This window comes from Salvelinus sp. IW2-2015, unplaced genomic scaffold, assembly GCF_002910315.2.
Source record: "Salvelinus sp. IW2-2015 unplaced genomic scaffold, ASM291031v2 Un_scaffold2778, whole genome shotgun sequence".
Lineage (NCBI taxonomy): Eukaryota > Metazoa > Chordata > Actinopteri > Salmoniformes > Salmonidae > Salvelinus > Salvelinus sp. IW2-2015.
In genome coordinates, this window is record NW_019944080.1 from 3930 (window position 1) to 28113 (window position 24184).

At 45.5% G+C, this 24184-nt stretch overlaps 1 protein-coding gene across 1 annotated transcript in view; it reads left to right on the forward strand.

Moving 5' to 3' along the window:
• Nucleotides 1-2087: 2087 nt before the first annotated feature.
• Nucleotides 2088-24184, forward strand: part of LOC112074728 (zinc finger protein 40-like) — a gene marked incomplete at its 5' end in the record, with an annotated part of 35645 nt that continues 13548 nt past the window's right edge. The window contains 4 exons of the mRNA XM_024141840.2: nt 2088-2144; nt 8561-14397; nt 14572-14708; nt 14829-15004. Of these exons, the coding sequence (XP_023997608.1) occupies nt 2088-2144; nt 8561-14397; nt 14572-14708; nt 14829-15004 (6207 nt within the window). The remainder of the gene's footprint in view (nt 2145-8560; nt 14398-14571; nt 14709-14828; nt 15005-24184) is intronic.

Consider the following 24184-nt stretch of genomic DNA (forward strand, 5'->3'; position numbering starts at 1 on the left):
TGTGTGTGTGTGTGTCGCTGAGTCTGGTGTGTGTGTTGTTAGTGTGTGTGGTCGCTGTTCTGGTGTGTGTGGTCGTGTTGTGTGATGTGTCGCTGTCTGGTGTGTGTTGTGTCGCTGTTCTGGTGTTGTGTGGTGTATGTGTGTGTGGGTGTGTCGCTGTCTGGTATGTGTGTTGTGTCGCGTTCTGGTTTTGGGTGTGTGTGTGTGTGTGTGTGTGTGTCGCGTTGTTCTGAGTACCTGTTTGTTTCTGTGCGTTAAATATGCTCATCTTTCCCTCTCAAGACGTTTTGATACATAGGCTCCAATATGATACAGGAACGGAATGTTTTAGTTTGAAACGATTTAGTGTGATTGTACTCAAACACATTTATTTACATTTAAACCTGCTGCTGATGGATCTGCGCTGGGTCTGTCTGAGCTGGTGTGTGTGTGTGTGTGTGCGTGTGCGCGTGCGCGTGTGTGCGCGTGTGTGTGCATGCGCTAGCACCTGATCAGAGCCATAAGGGAGACTAGACATCAACCCCCCCACCATCAGATTAGGGGGTGGGACAATGTAGCCTGTGTTTTTTTGTCCGCCCACTTTGCTTCTGAAATCACCGGTTGCATCACCGCCTAGTATGGCAACTGCTCGGCATCTGACCGCAAGGCGCTACAAAGGGCAGTGCGTACAGCCAAGTACATCACTGGGGCCAAGTGTCCTGTCATCCAGGACCTATATTCTAGGGGGTGTCAGAGGAAGTACCCCAAAACATTGTCAGACTCCAGTCACCCAAGTCATAGACTGTTCTCTCTGCTACCTCACGGCAAGTGGTACCGGAGCGCCAAGTCTAGGTCCAAAGGGTTCCTTAACAGCTTCTACCCCCAAGCCATAAGACTGCTGAACAATTAATCAAATGGCCATTAGGCTATACCCTACAAATAGCTATACAATGTAGTCGTAGGTCTATTAGACTGTAGCCTACTAATAGCTGTATCACGTAGTCGTAGATCTATTAGACTATAGTCTACTAATAGCTATTGTTGTTTGTTCCTGAACTTCAGCCATCCTCCAGCACCACAAGTTGGTTAAACTTCTTGAAAATCATTGTGCGATCCTGACGCTGTGTTTTCTGCACCACGACAGGGTGCTCCAATTACTTAACATGACATCTCATCAAGATCTGCTGCTTATCACTTGTGTGTATGTCACAGCCACTAGATCTTTATCCCTTTACACTTGTGTGTATAAGGTAGTAGTTGTGGAATTGTTAGGTTAGATTACTYGTTGGTTATTACTGCATTGTCGGAACTAGAAGCACAAGCATTTCGCTACACTCGCATTAACATCTGCTAACCATGTGTATGTGACAAATACAATTTGATTTGATTTGAACCCAACTGAACACATGTGGGAGGTTCTGGGAACGGCGCCCGAGACAGCGTTTTCCATCAACCAAAACACCACCAATGATGGAATGTCTCGTGGAAGAATGGTGTCACATCCCTCCAACAGAGTTCCAGACACTTGTAGAATCTATTCCAAGGCTCGTTGAAGCTGTTCTGGCGACCCGTACTGGCCCAATGCCCTATTAAGACCGTTTATGTTGGTGTTAAAAAAGAATTTGGGGGGGGGGGGGGCAGTTACCTGTAGATCGCCTTCGAAGCCCATCTTAACGATAATTAGAGTTAAATTAGCACACAGCATTAATTTGTTTGCCCTCTAGCATTTATCATTCATATGCTGTGGAATTGATTTTTTTCTCAACACTGTATGTGTAGCAAATACCACCCTATTCCCTCTGTAGTGCACTATTTTTGACCAGGTCCTATAGGTCAAAAGTGATGCACTATGTAGGGAATAGGGTGCCGTTTGGGATGTGTCTTAGCCCTAAGTGCTGTGCCTCATTAATGATGGATTTCTCCGTTGTCCTCCATTTGCCATGGAACAATGTCTGGTTCTTCAGCAGAACACAAACAACACCAGTGTGGGAAGCATCCTCAGTATCAATAGTTACTTTCTACACTGCCTCTGGGTAATTTGCCTTGTGTTACTATGATTTGTTTCTCTGTGCTGGAAACCAACGGTTCTCTTTTTTTTTGTGTTGCAGATAAAATCGAAGAAGCACAGAAAGAACTGAAAGATCCCAAAGCCAGTGCACAGAAAGGTAATATTCCTTATCAATGGGCCTCCCAAGTGGCTCAGCGGTCTTAGACACTGCATTGCAGTGCTTGAGGCGTCACTACAGAACCGGGTTTGACCCGTGAGGGTCTTCCGGGTTAAGGGAGGGTTTGGCCGGCCGGGATGTCCTCGTCCCATCACGCTCTAGCGACTCCTGTGGCGGGCCGGGCGCAGTGCACGTCGACACGGTCGCCAGCTGTATGGTGTTTCCTCCGACACATCGGTGAGGCTGGCTTCCGGGTTAAGTGAGCATTGTGTCAAGAAGCAGTGCGGCTTGGCAGGGTCGTGTTTCGGAGGACGCATGGCTCTCGACCTTCGCCTCTCCTGAGTCCGTACGGGAGTTGCAGCGATGGGACAAGACTGTAACTACCAATTGGATATGAAATTGTGGAGAAAAAGTTATATATATATTTTTTTTAATATGCTTATCATTGAGTAGCGTTCAAAGGTTATTAATGGAATGCTTTCACTTTGAACAGACTAAGTGTATGTGAGAGGGATTTATTTTCCTCTTGTACTCACAGTAACTTCGTGTTTTATGAAGAACGTACTGTGCCAGTTTTACATACCACTCACAGTAACTCCGTGTTTTATAAAGAACTTACTGCGCCATTTTTACGTACCACTTCAATTGCCGGTGTTCTGTGGGAAAACACCGGAAGTGTCTTTTTTTAACTTCTTAATAGGACAAAGTATTTGTCCTTTGTGCGGTGTGTCTGCGCACAATGAGTCCAGTCCAGTCATTGCGCACAATGAGTCCAATGAGTCCAATGAGTCCAATGAGTCCAGTCATTTCATACATAATGGAGAAACTGCCTGGATGTTTTCCATCTGCGTTTCCTCAAGCAGTCACTATCCTATTGGTCCTGGTAAAAAGGAGTGCACTACATAGGGAATAGGGACCCTGTGGGCCCTAGTAAAAAGGAGTGCACTACATAGGGAATAGGGACCCTGTGGGCCCTAGTAAAAAAGGAGATGCCACCTACATAGGGATTAGGGTGGAAATTTCAGACGTTGTCTAAACCAACGTAAAAGGCTTGGGTTTATCAGAAGATCTTTTGTCCTCTCATCGTTAAACTATACTTGAGGGAGCCTAAGTCCAGCCTAAATACATGTTGATATACAGTACCCTAAAAAATTGATATTACAGCAGCCTAAATACATGTAGACACAGTAGCCTAAATACATGTGAAATTACAGTAGCCTAAATACATGTGAAATAACAGCAGCCTAAATACATGTATACAGCAAAGCCTAAATACATGTGAAATTAACAGTAGCCTAAAAACAGGTGCATATACAGTGCCTAAAATATCATTGTGATCATACAGCAGCCTAAGGGAATACATAGTTGAAATTACAGTAGCCTCAAATACAGGTAGTATACAGAGCACTGAAATACATGTGATATACCAGCAGCCTATAATGACACGCAGCACATCAATGTACCGAACATACAGTGCATTCAGAAAGTATTCAGACCCCTTCCCCTTTTCCACATTTTGTTACGTTACAGCCTTATTCTAAAATGGATTTTTTTTTTAAAGTATCCTCATCAATCTACACACAATACCCCATAATGACAAAGCGAAAACAGGTCTTCAGACATGTTTGAAAATCTATAAAAAAACATTTTTTTTACAGAAATATCACATTTACATAAGTATTCAGACCCTTTTACTCGGTACTTTGTTGAAGCACCTTTGGCAGCGATTACAGCCTCAAGTCTTCTTGGGTATGACGGTACAAKCTTGGCACACCTGTATTTGGGGAGTTTCTCCCATTCTTCTCTGCAGATCCTCTYAAGCTCTGTCAGGTTGGATGGGGAGCGTTGCTGCTCAGCTATTTCGATCCAGAGTTGTTAGATCGGGTTCAAGTCCGGGCTCTGGCTGGACCACTCAAGGACATTCAGAGACTTGTCCTGAAGTCACTCCTGTGTTGTCTTGGCTGTGTGCTTAGGGTTCTTGTCCTGTTGGAAGGTGAACCGTCGCCCCAGTCTGAGGTCTTGAGAGCCCTGGAGCAGGTTTTCATCAAGGATCTCTCTGTACTTTGCTCCATTCACCTGTCCCTCGAGCCTGACTAGTCTCCCAGTTGCTGCCGCTGAAAAACATCCCCACAGAATGATGCTGCCACCACCATGCTTCACCATAGGGATGGTGCCAGGTTTCCTCCAGATGTGACGCTTGGCATTCAGGCCATAGAATCTTGTTTCTCATGGTTTGAGGGTCCTTTAGGTGCCTTTGGGCAAACTCCAAACGGGCTGTCATGTGCCTTTTACTGAAGAATGGCCTCTGTCTGGCCACTCTACTGTAAAGGCCTGATTGGTGGAGTGCTGCAGAGATGGTTGCCCTTCTGGAAGATTCTCCTATCGCCACAGAGGAACTATGGAGCTCTGTCAAATTTACCATCAGGTTCTTGGTCACCTCCCTCTGTTTGGCCGGGTGGCCAGCTCTTGGTGGTTCCAAACTTGGAGGACACTGTGTTCTTGGGGATCTTCAATGCTACAGATTTTTTTTGGTACCCTTCCCCAAATCTGTGCCTCGACACAATCCTATCTCGGAGCTCTACKGACAATTCCTTCGACCTCATGGCTTGGTGTTTGCTCTGACATGTGCTGTCAACTGTGGGACCTTATATAGACAGGTGTGTGCCTTTCCAAATTATGTTCAATCAATTAAATTTACCACAGGTGGATTCCAATCAAGTTGTAGAAACATCTCAAGGATGATCAATGGAAACAGGATGCGCCTGAGCTCAATTTCGAGTCTCATAGCAAAGGGTCTGAATAATTGTGTAAATAAGGTATTTCTGTTTTWGTTTTTTTATACATTTGCAAAAATTACAAAAAACCTTATCGCTTTGTCATTATGGGATATTCTGTGTAGATTGATTAGGAATGTTTTATTTATTTAATCCATTTTAGAATAAAGCTGTAACGTAACAAAATGTGAAAAAAGTCATGGGGTCTGTATACTTTCCCAATGCACTGTATGTACCCGACGTCAGTCAATTCAGCGTTTTCTGTATTATGAATGCAACGAACGTTTTAATTGGTCAATCACAGTAGTCATGAGGCGGACTAATGCAAAGGCATTTTACTTGGGTGGATTTTGCAAACGGTAGACAAACAGAGAGATGTACTGGTCAGATTGTCCTATGGTCCAGTTTCTTTGAACTAGTGGATATAGGGTGCATCCCCAATGTCCCCAAATGACACCCTATGCCCTATGTAGTGTACTACTTTTGACCACCAGGACCAATGGGACTCTGGTCAAAAGTAGTGCGCTATTTAGGGAATAGTGTGCTATTTGGGACATTAACCATAGTCTAAATATGTTCTCCTGCCTGCCTTGAAGTCTGTAAGGCTGTGCTCCTTAGCTAGGAAGCTCAGTGTGAGTATGCCAAGGAGATTACTAGATTTGGAGGGTTTCCGGTATTTCCTCTATCCCATTAAATCCCCCTGATCCCCTTACACAGGATGTATGCCACATGGCACCCTWTTCCCTTTTTTAGTGCACTACTTTTGACCAGGGCCTATAGGGATCTGGTTGAAAGTAGTGCACGATATAGGGAATAGGGTGCTGTATAGGATACACTTGTAGAAAAGCCTAGTCTTTCAGGTTTTTACCATAGATCAGAAGGCACTGCTTTTTCAGTGCTGGAAATGGCCCCTTGTGAGAGAGCTATTTTCTGACCTGCTAATGAAGTGTTCTGTGATGTAACACTTCTTGTAAAGGACATGATGCGATGGCGGACAGGGTTAGCTCTGAACCCAGCCCTCAGCTTACCTGATTCAACAATACCCTGAGAACTAGGATGAACCACTCCTTACCTCATCTCACATGAATCTCAGAAACGCCCAACTTTTATTTATAGACTGTGTAAGCTATAAGCTTGCTCTGACTGTTTCTCCCTTTTGAATGAGGTTGGTTGGGGTTATGTGTTGAAGAGAGAGGATTCGGAACTAACAATATATAGAATACCTAAATCCCCTCTCCAAATACACCAGCTGATGATGTCACCTGGCCTGTCAATCACAGGTTAATCCCMCCCCCCCTRGAAAGGCACTGTTAAAAGCAGCTTTACTCAATATGTGTTGCTATACTAGGACGCTATGACACGCCTTTTCTTAATTTTGTGAATGGCCACTGTTCTTTCTTGACTTTCAGTCATTTTCCCCCTTSCATTCTAACTCCCAGCCGTTCTGTTATTGTATATTAGGAGATATCTATATTTACATTTACATTTAAGTCATTTAGCAGACGATAATAATATATATGACTAATATTGTATTCCCAGTGACATTCCAGTAWAGTTCATTTCAGCTAAAACATGGGTGATAATAAAGCACATTTATCACAAGTGCAGATAAGTGATTTATAAGCTCATTAATTTATAAGACCAAATGTAACTTAGGGCCAATATATATCAGGATGTCAGGGACTAATAGGAACCTTGACGTCATTTGTGGGTAATGGGGGAAATACCTTTCTTAAAGCCATCAAATCATGCCGGGGTCACCGTATGTCACAAGGCCAGGTTTAGAGGTTCTGGGACAGCCCTCAATGGGTGTGTCCGGTTTGAACAGTAGATTATTTTGTTGGGTAACAGACTGACAGCAATTTGACTGAGTTATGTGGTAACGTAGTAATGAAATACACCTGTTGTTTCCCTGACTGTATTGGATGTTATGTATTCATATGACATGCTACTAATTAGCGCTGGTAACATTTGATTCTCTAAGTGCAATGAGGGATTGACTTCATTACTGACTACATCTGCGTACTATAACAACACACATGCACTACCTATTTAATGTATCAATCAAATCTCAATCAAATGTATTTATAAAGCCCTTCTTACATCAGCTGATGTCACAAAGTGCTGTACATAAACCCAGCCTAAAACCCCAAACAGCAAGCAATGCAGGTGTAGAAGCACGGTGGCTGGGAAAAACTCCCTAGAAAGGCAGGAACCTAGAAAGAAACCTAGAGAGGAACCAGGCTCTGAGGGGTGGCCAGTCCTCTTCTGGCTGTGCCGGGGGGAGATTATAACAGTACATGGCCATGTATGCATATGTCATGTATTTACATTACCATTGCATTAAGGTAAATATTGGAGATCGGTATGCTTTTATTCATCTATCCTCAACTAATCCACCGCATCATAATGAAAGGGAAAAATGGTAAGGGATGTTTTGAAAAAGAGTGGGAAAGACGAAGAGGGGAAGAGAGAGCGAGAAAGAAAGGCAGAGGGTGGGAGGAAAGGGTGGGTTTTAAACATACTGTATTGATGCGTGGGCCTCAGTGGCTAGAGACACACAGCTAGCGCGGCTGAGGAGAGCTTCCAGAGTCCTGCAGACACACAGCAGAGCAGCTGAGGAGAGCTTCCAGAGTCCTGCAGACACACAGCAGCGCGGCTGAGGAGAGCTTCCAGAGTCCTGCAGACACACAGCTAGCGCGGCTGAGGAGAGCTTCCAGAGTCCTGCAGACACACAGCTAGCGCGGCTGAGGAGAGCTTCCAGAGTCCTGCAGACACACAGCTAGGCGGCTGAGGAGAGCTTCCAGAGTCCTGCAGACACACAGCTAGGCGGCTGAGGAGAGCTTCCAGAGCCTGCAGACACACAGCTAGAGCGGCTGAGGAGAGCTTCCAGAGCCTGCAGACACACAGCTAGCGGGGCTGAGGAGAGCTTCCAGAGTCCTGCAGACACACAGCTCAGCGTGGCTGAGGAGAGCTTCCAGAGTCCTGCAGACACACAGCTAGCACAAAGCCTCATCTGTGGAGCTGTTAGAGACAAAAGGCAGCGAGCGGTAAAGCTTGGCTAGAGTTGGTGTTGAGGATAAGAGGTTTTACTGAATGACCGACAGACAGTGATTTGCTGCTAGCCTTAAAAACACGGATGGACCAGGTAGAGTACAGACATGTATCTTTCTGGTAGAAAGTCGGATACTTAATGCAACTGGTTATGTAATCGTTGCTGTGATGATGATTTGTGTTTTATTTTGTGAAATACCCTCATTTATTACCATGTTCTGAATAGTTTGTGCAGGATAAAAAATAAACTAGGAATATGCCTGCGACACAACATTATTTGGATGAAACTGTCAGAAAAATGTGAGAGGAATTCTATACATTGAGGACGTAACTAACTTTCACTTCCAATTGATCAAGAAACGGATGCTTGGTAGCACAGTTGGCAGGGTGATTTCTTCTAACACAGACCAAAACCAGATTTATATCTGGTTGGTGAATCTCAATGCAGTGAATCATGTCTATTCTCAGTGAAGATCCTCATAGCATATGGGAATATTTTTTATTTTTGCAGAAACTATAAACTTTATCGTAAGGTTTTAATATTATTTCAACATGAATGTTAATTTATCTTTTTTGTTTGCTTCACAGGGATCAATGAGTGTGGTCGAACAAGTGCAGATAACATAAAGGGACTGAAGAGGAAAAAGGTAGTGACAGAGAACCAGCTGAAGAAAATACCCAAATCTCCTGTGAAGAAGCCCTTGCAGTCCAAGACCTTTGTGGCAACACTCCAACGTACCTCGTCCAAGGAGGCTGCGAACTCCTGCTCCAATCCCGACAGCCCCTCTCGAAACCCTGCCAGCTCACCAAGCCGGAACAGAGATACGGAGTACCTTCAGCCTGTTGCTGAATCCTCTGAGGAAGTGACATCATCCATTGACAGTGATAGGCTGAAGCAGAGGGAAGTGTCTTCCTCAAAGYCACAGTCTCTTGATCCGGTCAGTGGTAAAGAGGGGTCTGCCTCTGGTGTTGGGGAATCTGAGCAGCTCAAGGACCGTAAGAGCGGCGCAACTGGATGTGAAGGTGAATCTGCTTACCACAGCAGTGCTCCACTTGAGGTCTTGCTCAAGGCTATGGAACCGGACTTCAGCTCCTTGGCAGAAAGAAACACACATTTTCCAGTCACATCTGTTGGAAAACCAAGTCAAACTCTTTCTGCCCAGTTTATTAGTGAATTGAATGCTATGCCAGCTGTACATTTTGGACTCCAAACTCAGCCTGGCCATATGCAAACTTACTTTGTAAATAAACAAGAGAGCTACACCACCGTGCAGGCCTCGACCCAGGCTACTCCCTTGCAGAATTCACAGCATGCTACACAGTATTTCAGCAACCGGGAAAAGCCTGTTCTACAAATGAGCTTCAGTACTGGGCCCTCCGCTGCCCATACTCATGCACCTGTTCCATCTGKCTCCAATTCCTTACCCAAGAGCCAGCCACCGGTGGTCCACACATGCCAGTCCTTATCTGCCAGTGTCCCCAGTACCATTCAAGTCCCTGTTACACCTGGTTACAACCCAGTCCATATGGCCACAGTTGTGAACTTTGGTCTTGAACAGATGTGTAGCATCTCCCCAAAGCACCAGAAGCCTAAGAAGCAGGGGAAGTATGTGTGTGAATACTGCAGTCGGGCATGTGCAAAGCCTAGTGTGCTCCTCAAGCACATCAGGTCCCACACAGGAGAACGTCCCTACCCATGTGTTACATGTGGCTTCTCATTCAAGACCAAGAGCAATCTGTACAAGCATAAGAAATCCCATGCTCACGCAATAAAACTGGGGCTTGTGGCACGTTCCGACTCTGGAAGTGGGTCCCTCTCCGTGGAGTCTGACAAAGCACCCGGAACACATTCAGATGTAGAGGAAAGCGGGGACAGTGACGAAGAAAGTAGYACAGCGGACCTGGACCCTGACTCRTCACAAAGCAGTGTTGCAGCATTCTCTGAGAGCAGTTTGCAGAGTGCAGGCACAACACAAGGCAACCATGGGGATGCAGGGGACCTATCGGCTGTTTTCGAAACGCTTAAACCAACGACGAGTCAGAGGAGCTACGAGTCCAAAGGGACAGCTGGCCTCCCGAAAGTAGTCGTCTATCCTGTTAATGTCTCGCCTCAGCGGGCGGACAGTCCAAGAGTCGCAGACTCTACCCCTGAGCAGGCTACTGCCCAAAGGCAAAGGGACTTCCAAACGGCACATCTAAGATCCAGCATCACCGTCCTGTCGTCCTTGAAAGAGGTGGATTGCACAAGCCCCCTACAGGATGCAGGAAGTGAGGATGAGGATCAACAGTGTAGGTCCCCACCAGGAGGCGGACATGGTCAGCTTCAAAGGCAGCAGGCCACAGACTTTTCTCAGCAGCAGCAGGGCAAGTGTCTGCTTAGTCCCCGCAGTTTAGGCAGCACAGACTCTGGGTATTTCTCACGTTCTGAAAGCGCAGACCAGGCCATGAGTCCCCCGAGTCCCTTTGTAAAGCTCACCCCACCAACAGACATGGATGTCACCAAAAATGCACTTCCTAATCTCCCTGCAGTGGTTGCCACTGTTATGAATGTGGCTTCGGTGGAGAAGCCACGTGTTGTGCAAGGACAAATGCGTCCACCATTAGTAACAAAAGCACTCTCTCTCGAGGAGCGGATCTCAAAGTTAATATCAGACAATGAGGCAGTGGTTGACGACAAACAGCTGGACAGTGTCAAACCAAGAAGGACTTCTCTTTCCAGGAGAGGTAGCATAGACTCTCCCAAATCGTATATATTTAAAGACTCTTTTCAGTTTGACCTTAAACCAATGGCGAGAAGGTCAAGTTCCAGCTCAGACATACCCAAGTCCCCATTCACCCCCACAGAAAACTCTAAGCAAGTATTGCTATTGTCTGTACCTAATCAGTATCCACCGATGGACTGTTTACCAATAACAAGAAGTAATTCTATGCCCACAACTCCAGGGCACTCGGGTCTCCCACCAAACGTTACCCAACAACCCCACATACTACGGATCTGCCAGTCTTTTGATGAAAAAATGAGTTCCTTAAACGATGATGTGTTTTCATCTGCTCCCTGTACCCCAAATCCAGCAATACATTCTCGTACCCTTGTACGTCAAGTAGCAGTGGAACATTTCTCCACAAGTGAGGTCCTTTCCTCAGTCCGTTCCATGGATGAAGGTTACCATGGTTCTAGCGTGTCCACTGTGACAATGCAAAGGAGCAGGTCTTTTGAGCATGCACAAGACCCAAACCGAAAGCCTCAGCAGAGCAAAGGCACAATGTATGAGTGTGAGACCTGTCGTAACCGATACCGAAAACTAGAAAACTTTGAAAATCACAAGAAATTCTATTGTTCAGAACTTCATGGTCCGAAAAACAAGCTGATGTCTGTCAGAGAGACTGAGCTGGATGTTTTTCAGCGTGGCATGCAGCAACCATTAGTTCCCAGAACAACAGGTATTTCAGGCATAATGGAYCAACAGCAATCAATTAGAAAAAGAAGGAAAATGAAGAGTGTTGGTGACGATGATGACCAATCACCAACTGACACCAATCCCCCATGCTCTGTTAGTTTTGATTCTTGCCAACTATCAACAGCCAGTTCAGGTCAGACATTTTCTCAGCACTCTATCATGGTTGATCTACTGCCTAAAAGCAGCCCACCGCAAATACCTCAAATTCAGCTAGTAGCAGGAGTTACAGAATCAAGACTGTCACCGATCAGAGAAACCCAGGTTAACACCTCTGGTAAAGAAAGAGGCGACCTACAGAGGCAAGGCAGCGGTACATCAGTTATCAGACATACCAACTCTCTAAGCAGGCCAAATTCATTTGAGATCTCTGAATCTATTGACAGAGCCTCTCCTGTTGATTTCCTGGACAAAGATGGCCATAGAACAGGAAAAACTAAGGCAGATGCTACAGCCAATCTTTCATTAGAGAGCTACCATGAAAAGATGTCCATACCTAAATGTGCCAACCAGGGAGGGATGGAAAACCGTGTTGACCGCACATTAGCAGCAGTGGCTGAGAGCTGTGCTGCTGTCCAGCAGTCTCGCCTGGTTCGCCAAAACAACATTCCTGAAATCCTGGTCACAGAGGAACCTGATCGGGAGCATAACGGTCATAGCACTGAGCAAGGGGAAAAGGCTGCAGATACATTCAACTGGCCCCAGAGGAGCGAGAGCCTGTCCAAGCTACCCACAGAGAAGCTTCCACCCAAGAAGAAGAGAATCCGTCTGGCTCAGATGGAGCACTCCTCTGGAGAATCCAGCTTCGAGTCCTCACTGTCTCGAAGCCTCAGCAGGGACAGTAGCCTCTCAAGATGTTCCAGCGTATCAGCCTCCTTCGACTGGGACGAGCCATTAAGGTCCGAGAGTCCCTCCAGAGGAGAATGTGTCAACAAAATCTGTGATCTTCAAGGGCTACCAATAGCCTTCAACACCCTAGGGGTCCCTGGCATGATGAGACGTGCTGCCTCAGAACAGATCAGTTGCACTCAACCCTCAGTGGAGATCTCTTGCGACTATCGCAGCAAGTCCTTCGACTGTGGCAGTGGGTCTCCCAGCAGGTCTCTGCCACCCAACAGGTCAATGTCACCAATGGAACTGCGAAAGAGTGCTCAAACCTCCTCGTCTCCGCATGTACCTCTCATTGAAAGGCGAAGGGGGCCACTGGTTCGCCAGATGTCTTTAAAGATTGGGCCGGAGAGTCAGCAACATGTCGGCAATCATGCCATCGCTGTCCAGAGGCTCCCCACTGTAATCTCTATATCTCAGCAGAGGCCTCAACAGATGCAACAGACTGCCAACAATCCTCCTATTGCCCAACCTTTTATTTTGCATTCTGGAAAAACTCTCCAGCAACACAACAACGAAAAAATGGTGCAAAGCATTAACCTGGGCAGCCAAAGTCAACTGCCTCAAGTTCATGGTCTTCCACACCCTTGGCACCTAACATCAAGGGTTCAGACATGCCAAAATCTACAGCAATCTGCAGTTAATGTCGTGATCAGCCAAGAAGATGCTCAGAACAAGTCTGCTGACTCTCAAGACAAGAAAAGCTTTGTGCCCAAGTACCAACTGCGGTGTCCTGCTCTGAGATCAAGCATAACATACTCTTCCACACAAGGTACTCAGACAACCTTGCCCRTCTTAACAATACCCATTGCCAACCGGATGCAAAGTGTGTCAAAGTCTTCAGATGTTCTCCACAATGTCTATGTGGCACAGCCGTGTCATCAGATTGTAGGGAATAAGACACAGTCGATAATATTGCCTATAGGCCTACAAAACAACCGACCTTCTCAAAACCAGCCAGGTGCTCCCCAATTGCCACAGATCCTGATAACCCATGAGCTGATGCACCCTTCCCCCTCTGTGGCCAGTAAAGGCAGCCTCTACAACCTTCATGTTGTAAATACAGACACAAAGACTGTACCAGATATGAACAAGGACAGGCCTCCAGCATCTGCTGGCCTTCAAGTAAAACACAGTTTAGTTTCCAATACCCAGAACCATTTTGGTGAAACTCAAATAGCTCCCTCCCTGGGCTCCTTACACTGCACCCAGAAAATGGCAGCTGTGACCCTCTGTCCACAACAGGAGCCCATTGCCTCAAGCAAGAGAATGCTCTCCCCTGCCAATAGCCTGGACATCGCCATGGAAAAACATCAGAAGCGAGCAAAGGATGAACATGGTGCTGCATGCCTCACTGACGGCAGGTCCGTCAACTACCTGAACTCCAACATGGCAGAGGTGACTAGACAACGGAAACTAATGCTAGTCCGGCAGGTGTGCGCCACTGAATCATCAGACAGTCCCATTGAAACTGTGGCTCCTCCACTGCAACACGAGAAACCAGAGGATGAAAAGAACGCCCAGACTCCTAATAACCGCAAGACTATGACACCTGAAAGCACCGAACAGGATGAACCATCTACTGTAGTTGCTCAATTACAGCCAAGCTTTGCATTAACCACCTCTCCAGGAAGTCACGTCTCCGCCGTGCCAGCGAACGCCTGCCTGAAGCCTCAAGACAAGAGCGAGGAACAGAAATGGCCCCCTGCCAAGTGTCCCATTAGACCCTCTACTTTCCACGGACAGGTGAAACTGGCCTCATCTGTATCTGTGGTCAACACACGAGACAGCCACCGCCTGTCTTTCCCCAGCCTGAAAACTGCCACCACCTTCACCTGGTGTTACCTGATGAAGAGGAGGCCTCTGCATGTCCCCCAGACGGACCAGAAGGTCTCGGCCTACTCCACCTGGGCGGTGAGCCCCAACAACCCCCACCCACTGGGCCTGCCCACCAAGGTGGTGATGTCTCTCTTCAACTCCAAGCAGAACTCAAAGAAAATACACTACACAGAGGCCATAACGACAAGTATGAAATCAGACATCTTGGCCTATTCAAGCAAGCTGAAAGACGTCATGCCTAAGGTTACAACCATTTTGCACATTTATTTTGTATTTGTATTATCAGTGTTAAATGTTCTAGTCCTTAATCCAATCAATTTGAGCCATTTTTTTATGATGGAAATTTGTGAAGGAGCCTTGTTATCACATGATCTTTTCTTGTGCTTAGCTATTTTCTCAAATCAACTTACTCCCTAGGTCCTAAAGCATCATAAGTYTCTAACAGCTGAGAATAACAGCAAAGTGAAACCTGAGACTCAGGTGAGCAGTGAATCAGACAAGGATTCTTCCTCATCCAAACTAGAGCCACGGAGAGTCAAAATATTTGATGGAGGGTATGTATCTCAGCCATATTCAAAATATTTCACATTTATTTKATTTAAATAATTTAAGGATTTTGAATTGTTTGGTTTAATACACTTGATTATTTCTCACCTCTTCTGTCAACCGTGCAGATTGAAATCTAACGAAGACTATGTGTACGTGCGTGGGCGGGGTCGTGGTAAATACATCTGTGAGGACTGTGGGATCCGCTGCAAGAAGCCCAGCATGCTGCGTAAACACATCCGCACCCACTCGGACGTACGGCCCTATCACTGCACCCACTGCAACTTCTCCTTCAAGACAAAAGGTCAGTGCTGACGGCAGCAGTAGCGTGGTCTGGCTTATAATACATTAATCAATAGTTGTTACACTAAGTGACCAAAAGTATGTGGACATCTCATTCCAAAATCATGGGCATTAATATGGAGTTGGTCCCTTCTTTGCTGCTATAACAGCCTCCACTTTTCTGGGAAGGCTTTCCACTAGATGTTGGAACATTGCTGCGGGGAACTTGCTTCCATTCAGACACAAGAGCATTCGTGAAGTCAGGTACTGATGTTGGGCGATAAGGCCTGGCTTGCAGTCGGTGTTCTAATTCATCCCAAAGGTGTTCGATTGGGTTGAGGTCAGGGCTCTGTGCAGGCCAGTCAAGTTCTTCAGCAAAGATCTCGACCAACTATTTCTGTATGGACCTCGCTTCGTGAACAGTGGCATTGTAATTTTGAAACAGGAAAGGGCCTTCCCCAAACTGGTACCACAAAGTTGGAAGCACAGAATCCTCTATAATGTAATTGTATGCTGTAGTGTTAAGATTTCCCTTCACTGGAACTAAGGGACCTGAACCATGAAAAACAGCCCCAGACCATTATTCCTCCTCCACCAAACTTTACAGTTGGCACTGTGCATTGTGGCAGGTAGCGTTCTCCTGGCATCTGCCAAACCCAGATTCGTCGGTCGGACTGCCAGATGGTGAAGAGTGATTCATCACTCCAGAGAACGCATTTCCACTGCTTCAGAGTCCAATGGCGGCAAGCTTTACACCACTCCAGCCGACGCTTGGCATTGCACGTGGTGATCTTAGGCTTGTGTGCGGCTGCTCAGCCATGGAAACCCGAATCCACTAATTTAAAGGGGTGTCCACATACTTTTGTGTATATTTATATAGGTTATATCTGACTGTAACTTCATTATTTTTATTTATTTTTATTTCACCTTTATTTAACCAGGTAGGCAAGTTGAGAACAAGTTCTCATTTACAATTGCGACCTGGCCAAGATAAAGCAAAGCAGTTCGACACATACAAYRACACAGAGTTACACATGGAGTAAARCAAACATACAGTTAATAATACAGTAGAAAAATAAGTCTATATACAATGTGAGCAAATGAGGTGAGATAAGGGAGTTAAAGGCAAAAAAAGGCCATGGTGGCGAAGTAAATACAATATAGCAAGTAAAACACTGGAATGGTAGATTTGCAGTGGAAGAATGTACAAAGTAGAAATAGAAATAATGGGGTGCAAAGGAGCAAAATAAATAAATAAATAGAGGTAGATGTTTGCCCTAAATTATAGATGGACTATGTACAGGTGCAGTAATCTGTGAGCTGCTCTGACAGCTGGTGCTTAAAGCTAGTGAGGGAGATAAGTGTTTCCAGTTTCAGAGATTTTTGTAGTTCGTTCCAGTCATTGGCAGCAGAGAACTGGAAGGAGAGGCGGCCAAAGGAGGAATTGGCTTTGGGGGTGACCAGAGAGATATACCTGCTGGAGCGCGTGCTACAGGTGGGTGCTGCTATGGTGACCAGTGAGCTGAGATAAGGGGTGACTTCCCTAGCGGATCTTGTCGATGACTGGAGCCAGTGGGTTTGGCGACGAGTATGAAGTGAGGGCCAGCCAACGAGAGCGTACAGGTCGCAGTGGTGGGTAGTATATGGGGCTTTGGTGACAAAACGGATGGCACTGTGATAGACTGCATCCAATTTATTGAGTAGGGTATTGGAGGCTATTTTGTAAATGACATCGCCGAAGTCGAGGATCGGTAAGATGGTTAGTTGGCAGCATGAGTGAAGGATGCTTTGTTTGCGAAATGGAAACCAATTTTAGATTTCACTTTGGATTGGAGATGTTTGATGTGAGTCTGAAGGAGAGTTTACAGTCTAACCGACACCTAGGTATTTGTTGTTGTCCACTAATTCTAAGTCAGAACCATCCAGAGTGATGATGCCGGACGGGCGGGCGGGCAGTTGCAGCCAGCGATCGGTTGAATAGCATGCATTTATTGTACTTGTATTTAAGAGCAGTTAGAGGCCATGGAAGGAGAGTTGTATGGCATGAAGCTCGTCTGGAGGTTGTTAACACATGGTCCAAAGAAGGGCCAGAAGTATACAGAATGGTGTCGTCTGCGTAGAGGTGGTCAGAGACTCACCAGCAGCAAGAGCGACATCATTGATGTATACAGAGAAGAGTCGGCCCAAGAATTGAACCCTGTGGCACCCCCATAGAGACTGCCAGAGGCCGGACAACAGGCCTCTGATTTGACACACTGAACTCTATCAGAGAGTAGTTGGTGAACCAGGCGAGGCAATCATTTGAGAAACCAAGGCTATTGGTCTGCCTATGAGGATGTGGTGATTGACAGAGTCGAATGCCTTGGCCAGGTCAATGAATACAGCTGCACAGTATTGTTTCTTATCGATGGCGGTTAAGATATCGTTTAGGACCTTGAGCGTGGCTGAGGTGCACCCATCACCAGCTCTGAAACCAGATTGCATAGCGGAGAAGGTGCGGAGGGATTCGAAATGGTCGGTAATTCTGTTTGTTGACTTGGCTTTCGAAGACCTTAGAAAGGCAGGGTAGGATAGATATAGGTCTGTAGCAGTTTGGGTCAAGAGTGTCCCCCCTTTGAAGAGGGGGATGACCGCAGCTGCTTTCCAATCTTTGGGAATCTCAACAACACGAAAGAGAGGTTGAACAGGCTAGTAATAGGGTTGCAACAATTTCGGCAGTAGTTTTAGAAAGAAACGGTCCAGATTGTCTAGCCCGGCTGATTTGTAGGGGTCCGATTTTGCAGTTCTTTCAGAACATCAGCTGACTCGATTTGGGAGAAGGAGAAATGGGGAAGGCTTGGGCGAGTTGCTGTGGGGGTGCAGTGCTTTTGACCGGGGTAGGGGTAGCCAGGTGGAAAGCATGGCCAGCCGTAGAAAAATGCTTATTGAAATTCTCAATTATAGTGGATTTATCGGTGGTGACAGAGTTTCCTAGCCTCAGTGCAGTGGGCAGCTGGAGGAGGTGCTCTTATTCTCCATGGACTTTACAGTGTCCCAGAACTTTTTTGAGTTTGTGCTGCAGGAAGCAAATTTCTGCTTGAAAAAGCTAGCCTTGGCTTTTCTAACTGCCTGTGAATATTGGTTTCTAACTTCCCTGAAAGTTGCACATCACGGGGGCTATTCGATCCTAATGCAGAACGCCACAGGATGTTTTTGTGTTGGTTAAGGGCAGTCAGGTCTGGAGGAACCAAGGGCTATATCTGTTCCTGGTTCTACATTTCTTGAACGGGGCATGCTTATTTAAGATGGTGAGGAAGGCATTAAAAAAATAAAAAAATAACCAGGCATCCTCTACTGATGGGATGAGATCAATATCCTTCCGGATACCCGGGCCAGGTCGATTAGAAAGGCCTGCTCGCTGAAGTGTTTCAGGGAGCCTTTGACAGTGATGAGTGGAGGTCGTTTGACCGCTGACCCATTATGAACCCACCTTTATAAATGTAAGGTGTATTTAAGCAATAAGGCCCAAGGGGGTGTGGTATGTGGCCAATATACCACGGCTAAGGGCTGTTCTTAGACACAACGCAAACCCCTGAGGTGCCTTATTGCTATTAAAAACTGGTTACCAATGTAATTAGAGCAGTAAAAATAAATATTTTGTCATACTGGTGGTATACGGTCTGATATACCACGGCTGTCAGCCAATCAGCATTCAGGGTTTTAACCACCCAGTTTATATTATACATGAATGCAGGGGCGAAAATCTGATATCAACCTTGGAGGGGGCAATTACATGAAATTTTCTCAGGAGCAATTCCTGAGGGGGACACCAAAAGTAGTGCTGTAACACATATACTATGTTGTAATATGTTAAATGTATATTGAGGACCATAATCACTACTACTGGATAATTGTTAGGTACAGTAGTTAACTGAAGGGTTGTCCCAACTTTGTTATAATCTTAAACTAATTAATAATAATAGTTATAGCATGTTCCTTATCAGTGCAGTGTTCCTCTCTCTTGAAACGTTTGCAGAGTTTGCGGTTCTATAAATTGTGGTGTGGCTGATATGGTTTTGTGTCATCACTGAGGTAACTGGACGATGCTGTGCCACTGTCCCCTATACTGGTGCTGCTGGCAACAAGGGTGACACCTGGTCCTGCCGTGGCTGTGACACTGTCCTCTGAAGTCTCTCTCCTTGGCTCTTTCCCTTTCACCACCCTCACTGACTCAGTCTGTCTCCTAGAAAAGAAATAAGGTGTTTGCTGTACTCCTAACTACCGTACCCAAACTACACAATTAATCACAACAGCAATACCATTGCCTTAAAAAATCTGGTTCAGTCACCAGTTTAAATTGAGAGTGGGGGTATTCATGGCATTTTCCAATTATGTCCCTATTTTACAATCAAAAAAATGGAGAACCTTTCATAATGTTGCCAAACAAAGACTCAACAAACTTACCTGAGACTCCCTGTCTCTGCAGTCTGTCCCTGCATATCTGTCCCCAGCTCTGCTGTCTGTGTGCCATCTGTTGCCTGCTCTGCCTAATGACATCATTGTGAAACATTCCATTAGCATTTCACTTCTTTCTTATGAACATTTTATCACTCGTCTTTGAGATATTAGGCTACTAGAGTTCTTACTTTGCGTTTTGGTGTACTGAAAAAATACTCTGATGTCCGTCTTTTTACTTTTTTCTGACATTTTTCTACCTGGCTGGCTGACCGGTCTAGCTGCACACACACATTTACACAACACATGCTCCAACGTTTTGAATTTTAACATAGTTTGTTTCATATTGGCAGGCTTCCAACAATAACTGAATTTGCAAAGCTAGCGAGCACCAATTCCGTTTCTGTGGTGTTTGCTATAATCTTTGCTACCTGGTTAAAGGTGAAAAAAATAAAAAATTCACTAGCGACAATTTAGCTTTTGCAACGAGACCATTAAATATATTTAAGACAATGGTATAAGAGAGTGTAGTTCTGTTCAGTTTGACTTCAGTTTATCGCTAACCTTATCACAGGGACTTTGAAGCACTACAGCTGCATGCTAATCTTGAATAAACTGACGATAGCAAATATTCCATCTTTGAGACGCCACATAAATGGAATAGGTACTAGCTAGCTTGAAAGTTAATGTTTGCTTTAGTTTGCGCGCTAGCTCTGCAAATTCAGCTAGTGTGTGAACCCTGCAACATTAAAAATATATATACATTCTAAGGCCGCGATTGACTGGATTACCTCACGTCAGTTACGTACACTGAGTGCCTTTCGGACGTAGATACGAACCCTCTATTACCTTGCCAGCTAAAGAACTGACAGTGGATCAAACCATTGTGAGGCAAAGGGCGGGGGGGTCGCAATCTTGTGAAATTTAAAAACGCGCTATTAAGTGTCTATAATCAGCACAAGTGCTTCACTTGCGTATTATTAATATTATTGAAATTACATAGTTATGTTTACAGTGATATATTGGGGGGACAAATCATATTTTCCCCAGGATGGGGGGTCGTGTCCCCCCGTCTCCCCTGGGATTTCCGCCTCAACATGAATGCAGTGGTGAAAGAAAGTAGATGTAATTTCTTACCGGTACAGGACAACGAAGTGYGCGCGCACATTTTTTTTATACTACAAAAATTACAGCGTAGCGTACCTGACACTGACAAACAAACAAATCAATAAAAACGATTTTGTCTAATCCATATAATCGGCCTACGGAAAGAGTAGACACAAATATAATATGACGTCCATCTAATCTGGAGGAGGAAAAGATTGTCCAAAAACAAACAAAAGTGGCACTGATCCAATGATAAAGACAGTGAATATGCACACTCACCGAGGATATGGCCGATGTTCTCCGCTGGCACCAATAAGATAGGCTACTGTTCGCTCAATTAAGTTACGCATTTTGATAACTAAAAGACAGATTGGAGTCTTTTCATTGTCATCTCTTTACAGCAATAGCCATTTGCTTTCCAAACTGTTTTAATCCTGATTGTATTTTTAAATATTGCGATATGCCTGGCTTCATCTGTCTGCTTTTCACTGACAGTCGCAACTCAACAATCATCTATTTGGTATTTGCAGCGCGCTCTGCCCAAATTGCGGGCCCTTGTTACTAGGCTATGCGATTTTAAAAACAATCCACTTTTATTTATTTTTAAGAAGCTAATGGTTCTCTGTGGCCAAATCATCTGAGTTCATAGCCCGTTTTGAATGTTTTATTTCCTCATAGACAGGAGTAAGCTAATTAGGCTATATACTTTTGGCAATTTAATTCCATTTACTTTAGGGAAAGCTTCACCTGGCCTTATGGACCCGCTGTCTATGCCTTTTAATGTGGCAGAAACACAACCAGTCATGATGTTTTCATCTGATTGTTAAGTGATTGTTTGACTAAAGCGCTCCTGTAAGGCTACCCGCTGCTCATTCKTCCRCTCACAAAATAATTTCAGCATCCAAATCCCAACAGTGCACTGTGCACTCGCAATTTGATGAATGGAAAGAGACATTGTGATGATATTCTGCAATTTTTCATTAGGCCTACACCTGTAGCATGAATTGATGCATCCGCTGTTGTCCGCGCGCACCTCGGGTCTCGGCCACTCATCTCCACCTTGACAAAATGCAAGTGTTGTCCTCAAACCACAAAGCAATTTGAAGCGTATTCCACCCGGTTTCCAGTCAATTAGCTAGTTGTCCATGTGTCTGACATGCAGTACTGTTAATAGTGTAATAACCTATAGTTTCTTTTGGCATGTTGTAATTGTGATAGAACGTGAGCCTATCGATATGGCTTACCCACTACTATTAATTTTTGCCGGGACGCCGTACCGGACCTTGCCGCCTTACTTTAACCCCTGCCTTAATTTACACCTTAAGGTATATATATACCTTTTGGTTTACAATAACTAATGGCTTTAAGCTGTCTATTACAGATTTATAAATCAGTAATATCTGAAAATGAATTATTATAAACTACTTATACGCCTTTATAAATGTTAAGGTATAATATACTGTATATGTTAATGTAAAGTGGTCGGCAGGTAGCCTAGTGGTTAGAGCGTTGGACTAGTAACCAGCAGGTAGCCTAGTGGTTAGAGCGTTGGACTAGTAACCAGCAGGTAGCCTAGTGGTTACTAGTCAGCTCTGGTTACTAGCCAACGTCTAACCTAGGCTACTGCTGGTTACTAGTCCACGCTCTAACCACTAGGCTAACCTGCTGGTTCCGTGCCACTAGCGCTCTATCCACTAGGCTACTGCTGGGTTACTAGTCCAACGCTCTCCCACTAGGCTACCTGCTGGTTACTAGTCCAACGCTCTACACCACTAGGCTACCTGTTGGTTACTAGTCCAACGCTCTAACCACTAGGCTACCTGCTGGTTACTAGTCCAACGCTCTAACACTAGGCTAACTGCTGGTTACTAGTCCAACGCTCTAACCACTAGGCTACCTGCTGGTTACTAGTCCCAACGCTCTAACCACTAGACTACCTGCTGGTTACTGGCCCAACGCTCTAACCACTGAACTACCTGCTGGTTACTGGCCAACGCTCTAACACTAGCTACTGCTGGTTACTGCCAACGCTCTAACACTAGGCTACCTGCTGGTTACTAGTCCAACGCTCTAACCACTAGGCTACCTGCTGGTTACTGGCCCAACGCTCTAACCACTAGGCTACCTGCTGCGTTACTGGTCCAACGCTCTAACCACTAGACTACTGCTGGTTACTAGTCAACGTCTAACCACTAGGCTCCTGCTGGTTACTGGCCAACGCTCTAACCACTAGGCTACCTGCTGGTTACTAGTCCAACGCTCTAACCACTAGGCTACCTGCTGGTTACTGGCCAACGCTCTAACACTAGGCTACCTGCTGGTTACTGGTCCAACGCTCTAACCACTAGACTACTGCGCTGGTTACTAGTCAACGCTCTAACCACTAGACTCCTGCTGGTTACTAGTCAACACTCTAACCACTAGGCTACCTGCTGGTTACTAGTCAACGCTCTAACCACTAGGCTACCTGCTGGTTACTAGTCCAACGCTCTAACCACTAGCTACCTGCTGGTTACTAGTCCAACACTCTAACCACTAGGCTACCTGCTGGTTACTGGCCCAACGCTCTAACACTAGGCTACCTGCTGGTTACTAGCCCACGCTCTAACCACTAGGCTACCTGCTGGTTACTAGTCCAACGCTCTAACCACTAGGCTACCTGCTGGTTACTAGTCCACACTCTAACCACTAGGCTACTGCTGGTTACTGGCCAACGCTCTAACCACTAGGCTACCTGCTGGTTACTAGCCCAACGCTCTAACCACTAGGCTACCTGCTGGTTACTGGCCCAACGCTCTAACCACTAGGCTACCTGCTGGTTACTAGCCCAACGTCTAACTGGCTACTGCTGACTACCCACGCTCTACACTAGGCTACCTTGGTTACTAGCCCAACGCTCTAACCATAGGCTACCTGCTGGTTACTAGCAACGCTCTAACCACTAGGCTACCTGCTGGTTACTAGCCAACGCTCTAACACTAGGCTACCTGCTGGTTACTAGCCCAACGCTCTAACCATAGGCTACCTGCTGGTTACTAGTCCAACGCTCTAACCACTAGGCTACCTGCTGGTTACTAGTCCAACGCTAACCACTAGGCTACCTGCTGGTTACTAGTCCAACGCTCTAACCACTAGGCTACCTGCTGGTTACTAGTCCAACGCTCTAACACTAGGCTACCTGCCGACCACTTTACATTAACATATACAGTATATTATCCTTAACATTTATAAAGGCTTATAAGTAGTTTATAATAATTCATTTTCAGATATTACTGATTTATAAATCTGTAATGACAGCTTAAAGCCATTAGTTATTGTAAACCAAAAGGTATATATATATACTTAAGGTGTAAATTAAGGCAGGGTTAAAGTAAGGCGGCAAGGTCGGTACGCGTCGGCAAAAATTAATAGTAGTGGGTAAGCCATATCGATAGGCTCACGTTCTATCAAATTACAACATGCCAAAAGAAACTATAGGTTATTACACTATTAACAGTACTGCATGTCAGACACATGGACAACTAGCTAATTGACTGGAAACCGGGTGGAATACGCTTCAAATTGCTTTGTGGTTTGAGGACAACACTTGCATTTTGTCAAGGTGGAGATGAGTGGCCGAGACCGAGGTGCGCGCGGACAACAGCGGATGCATAATTCCTGC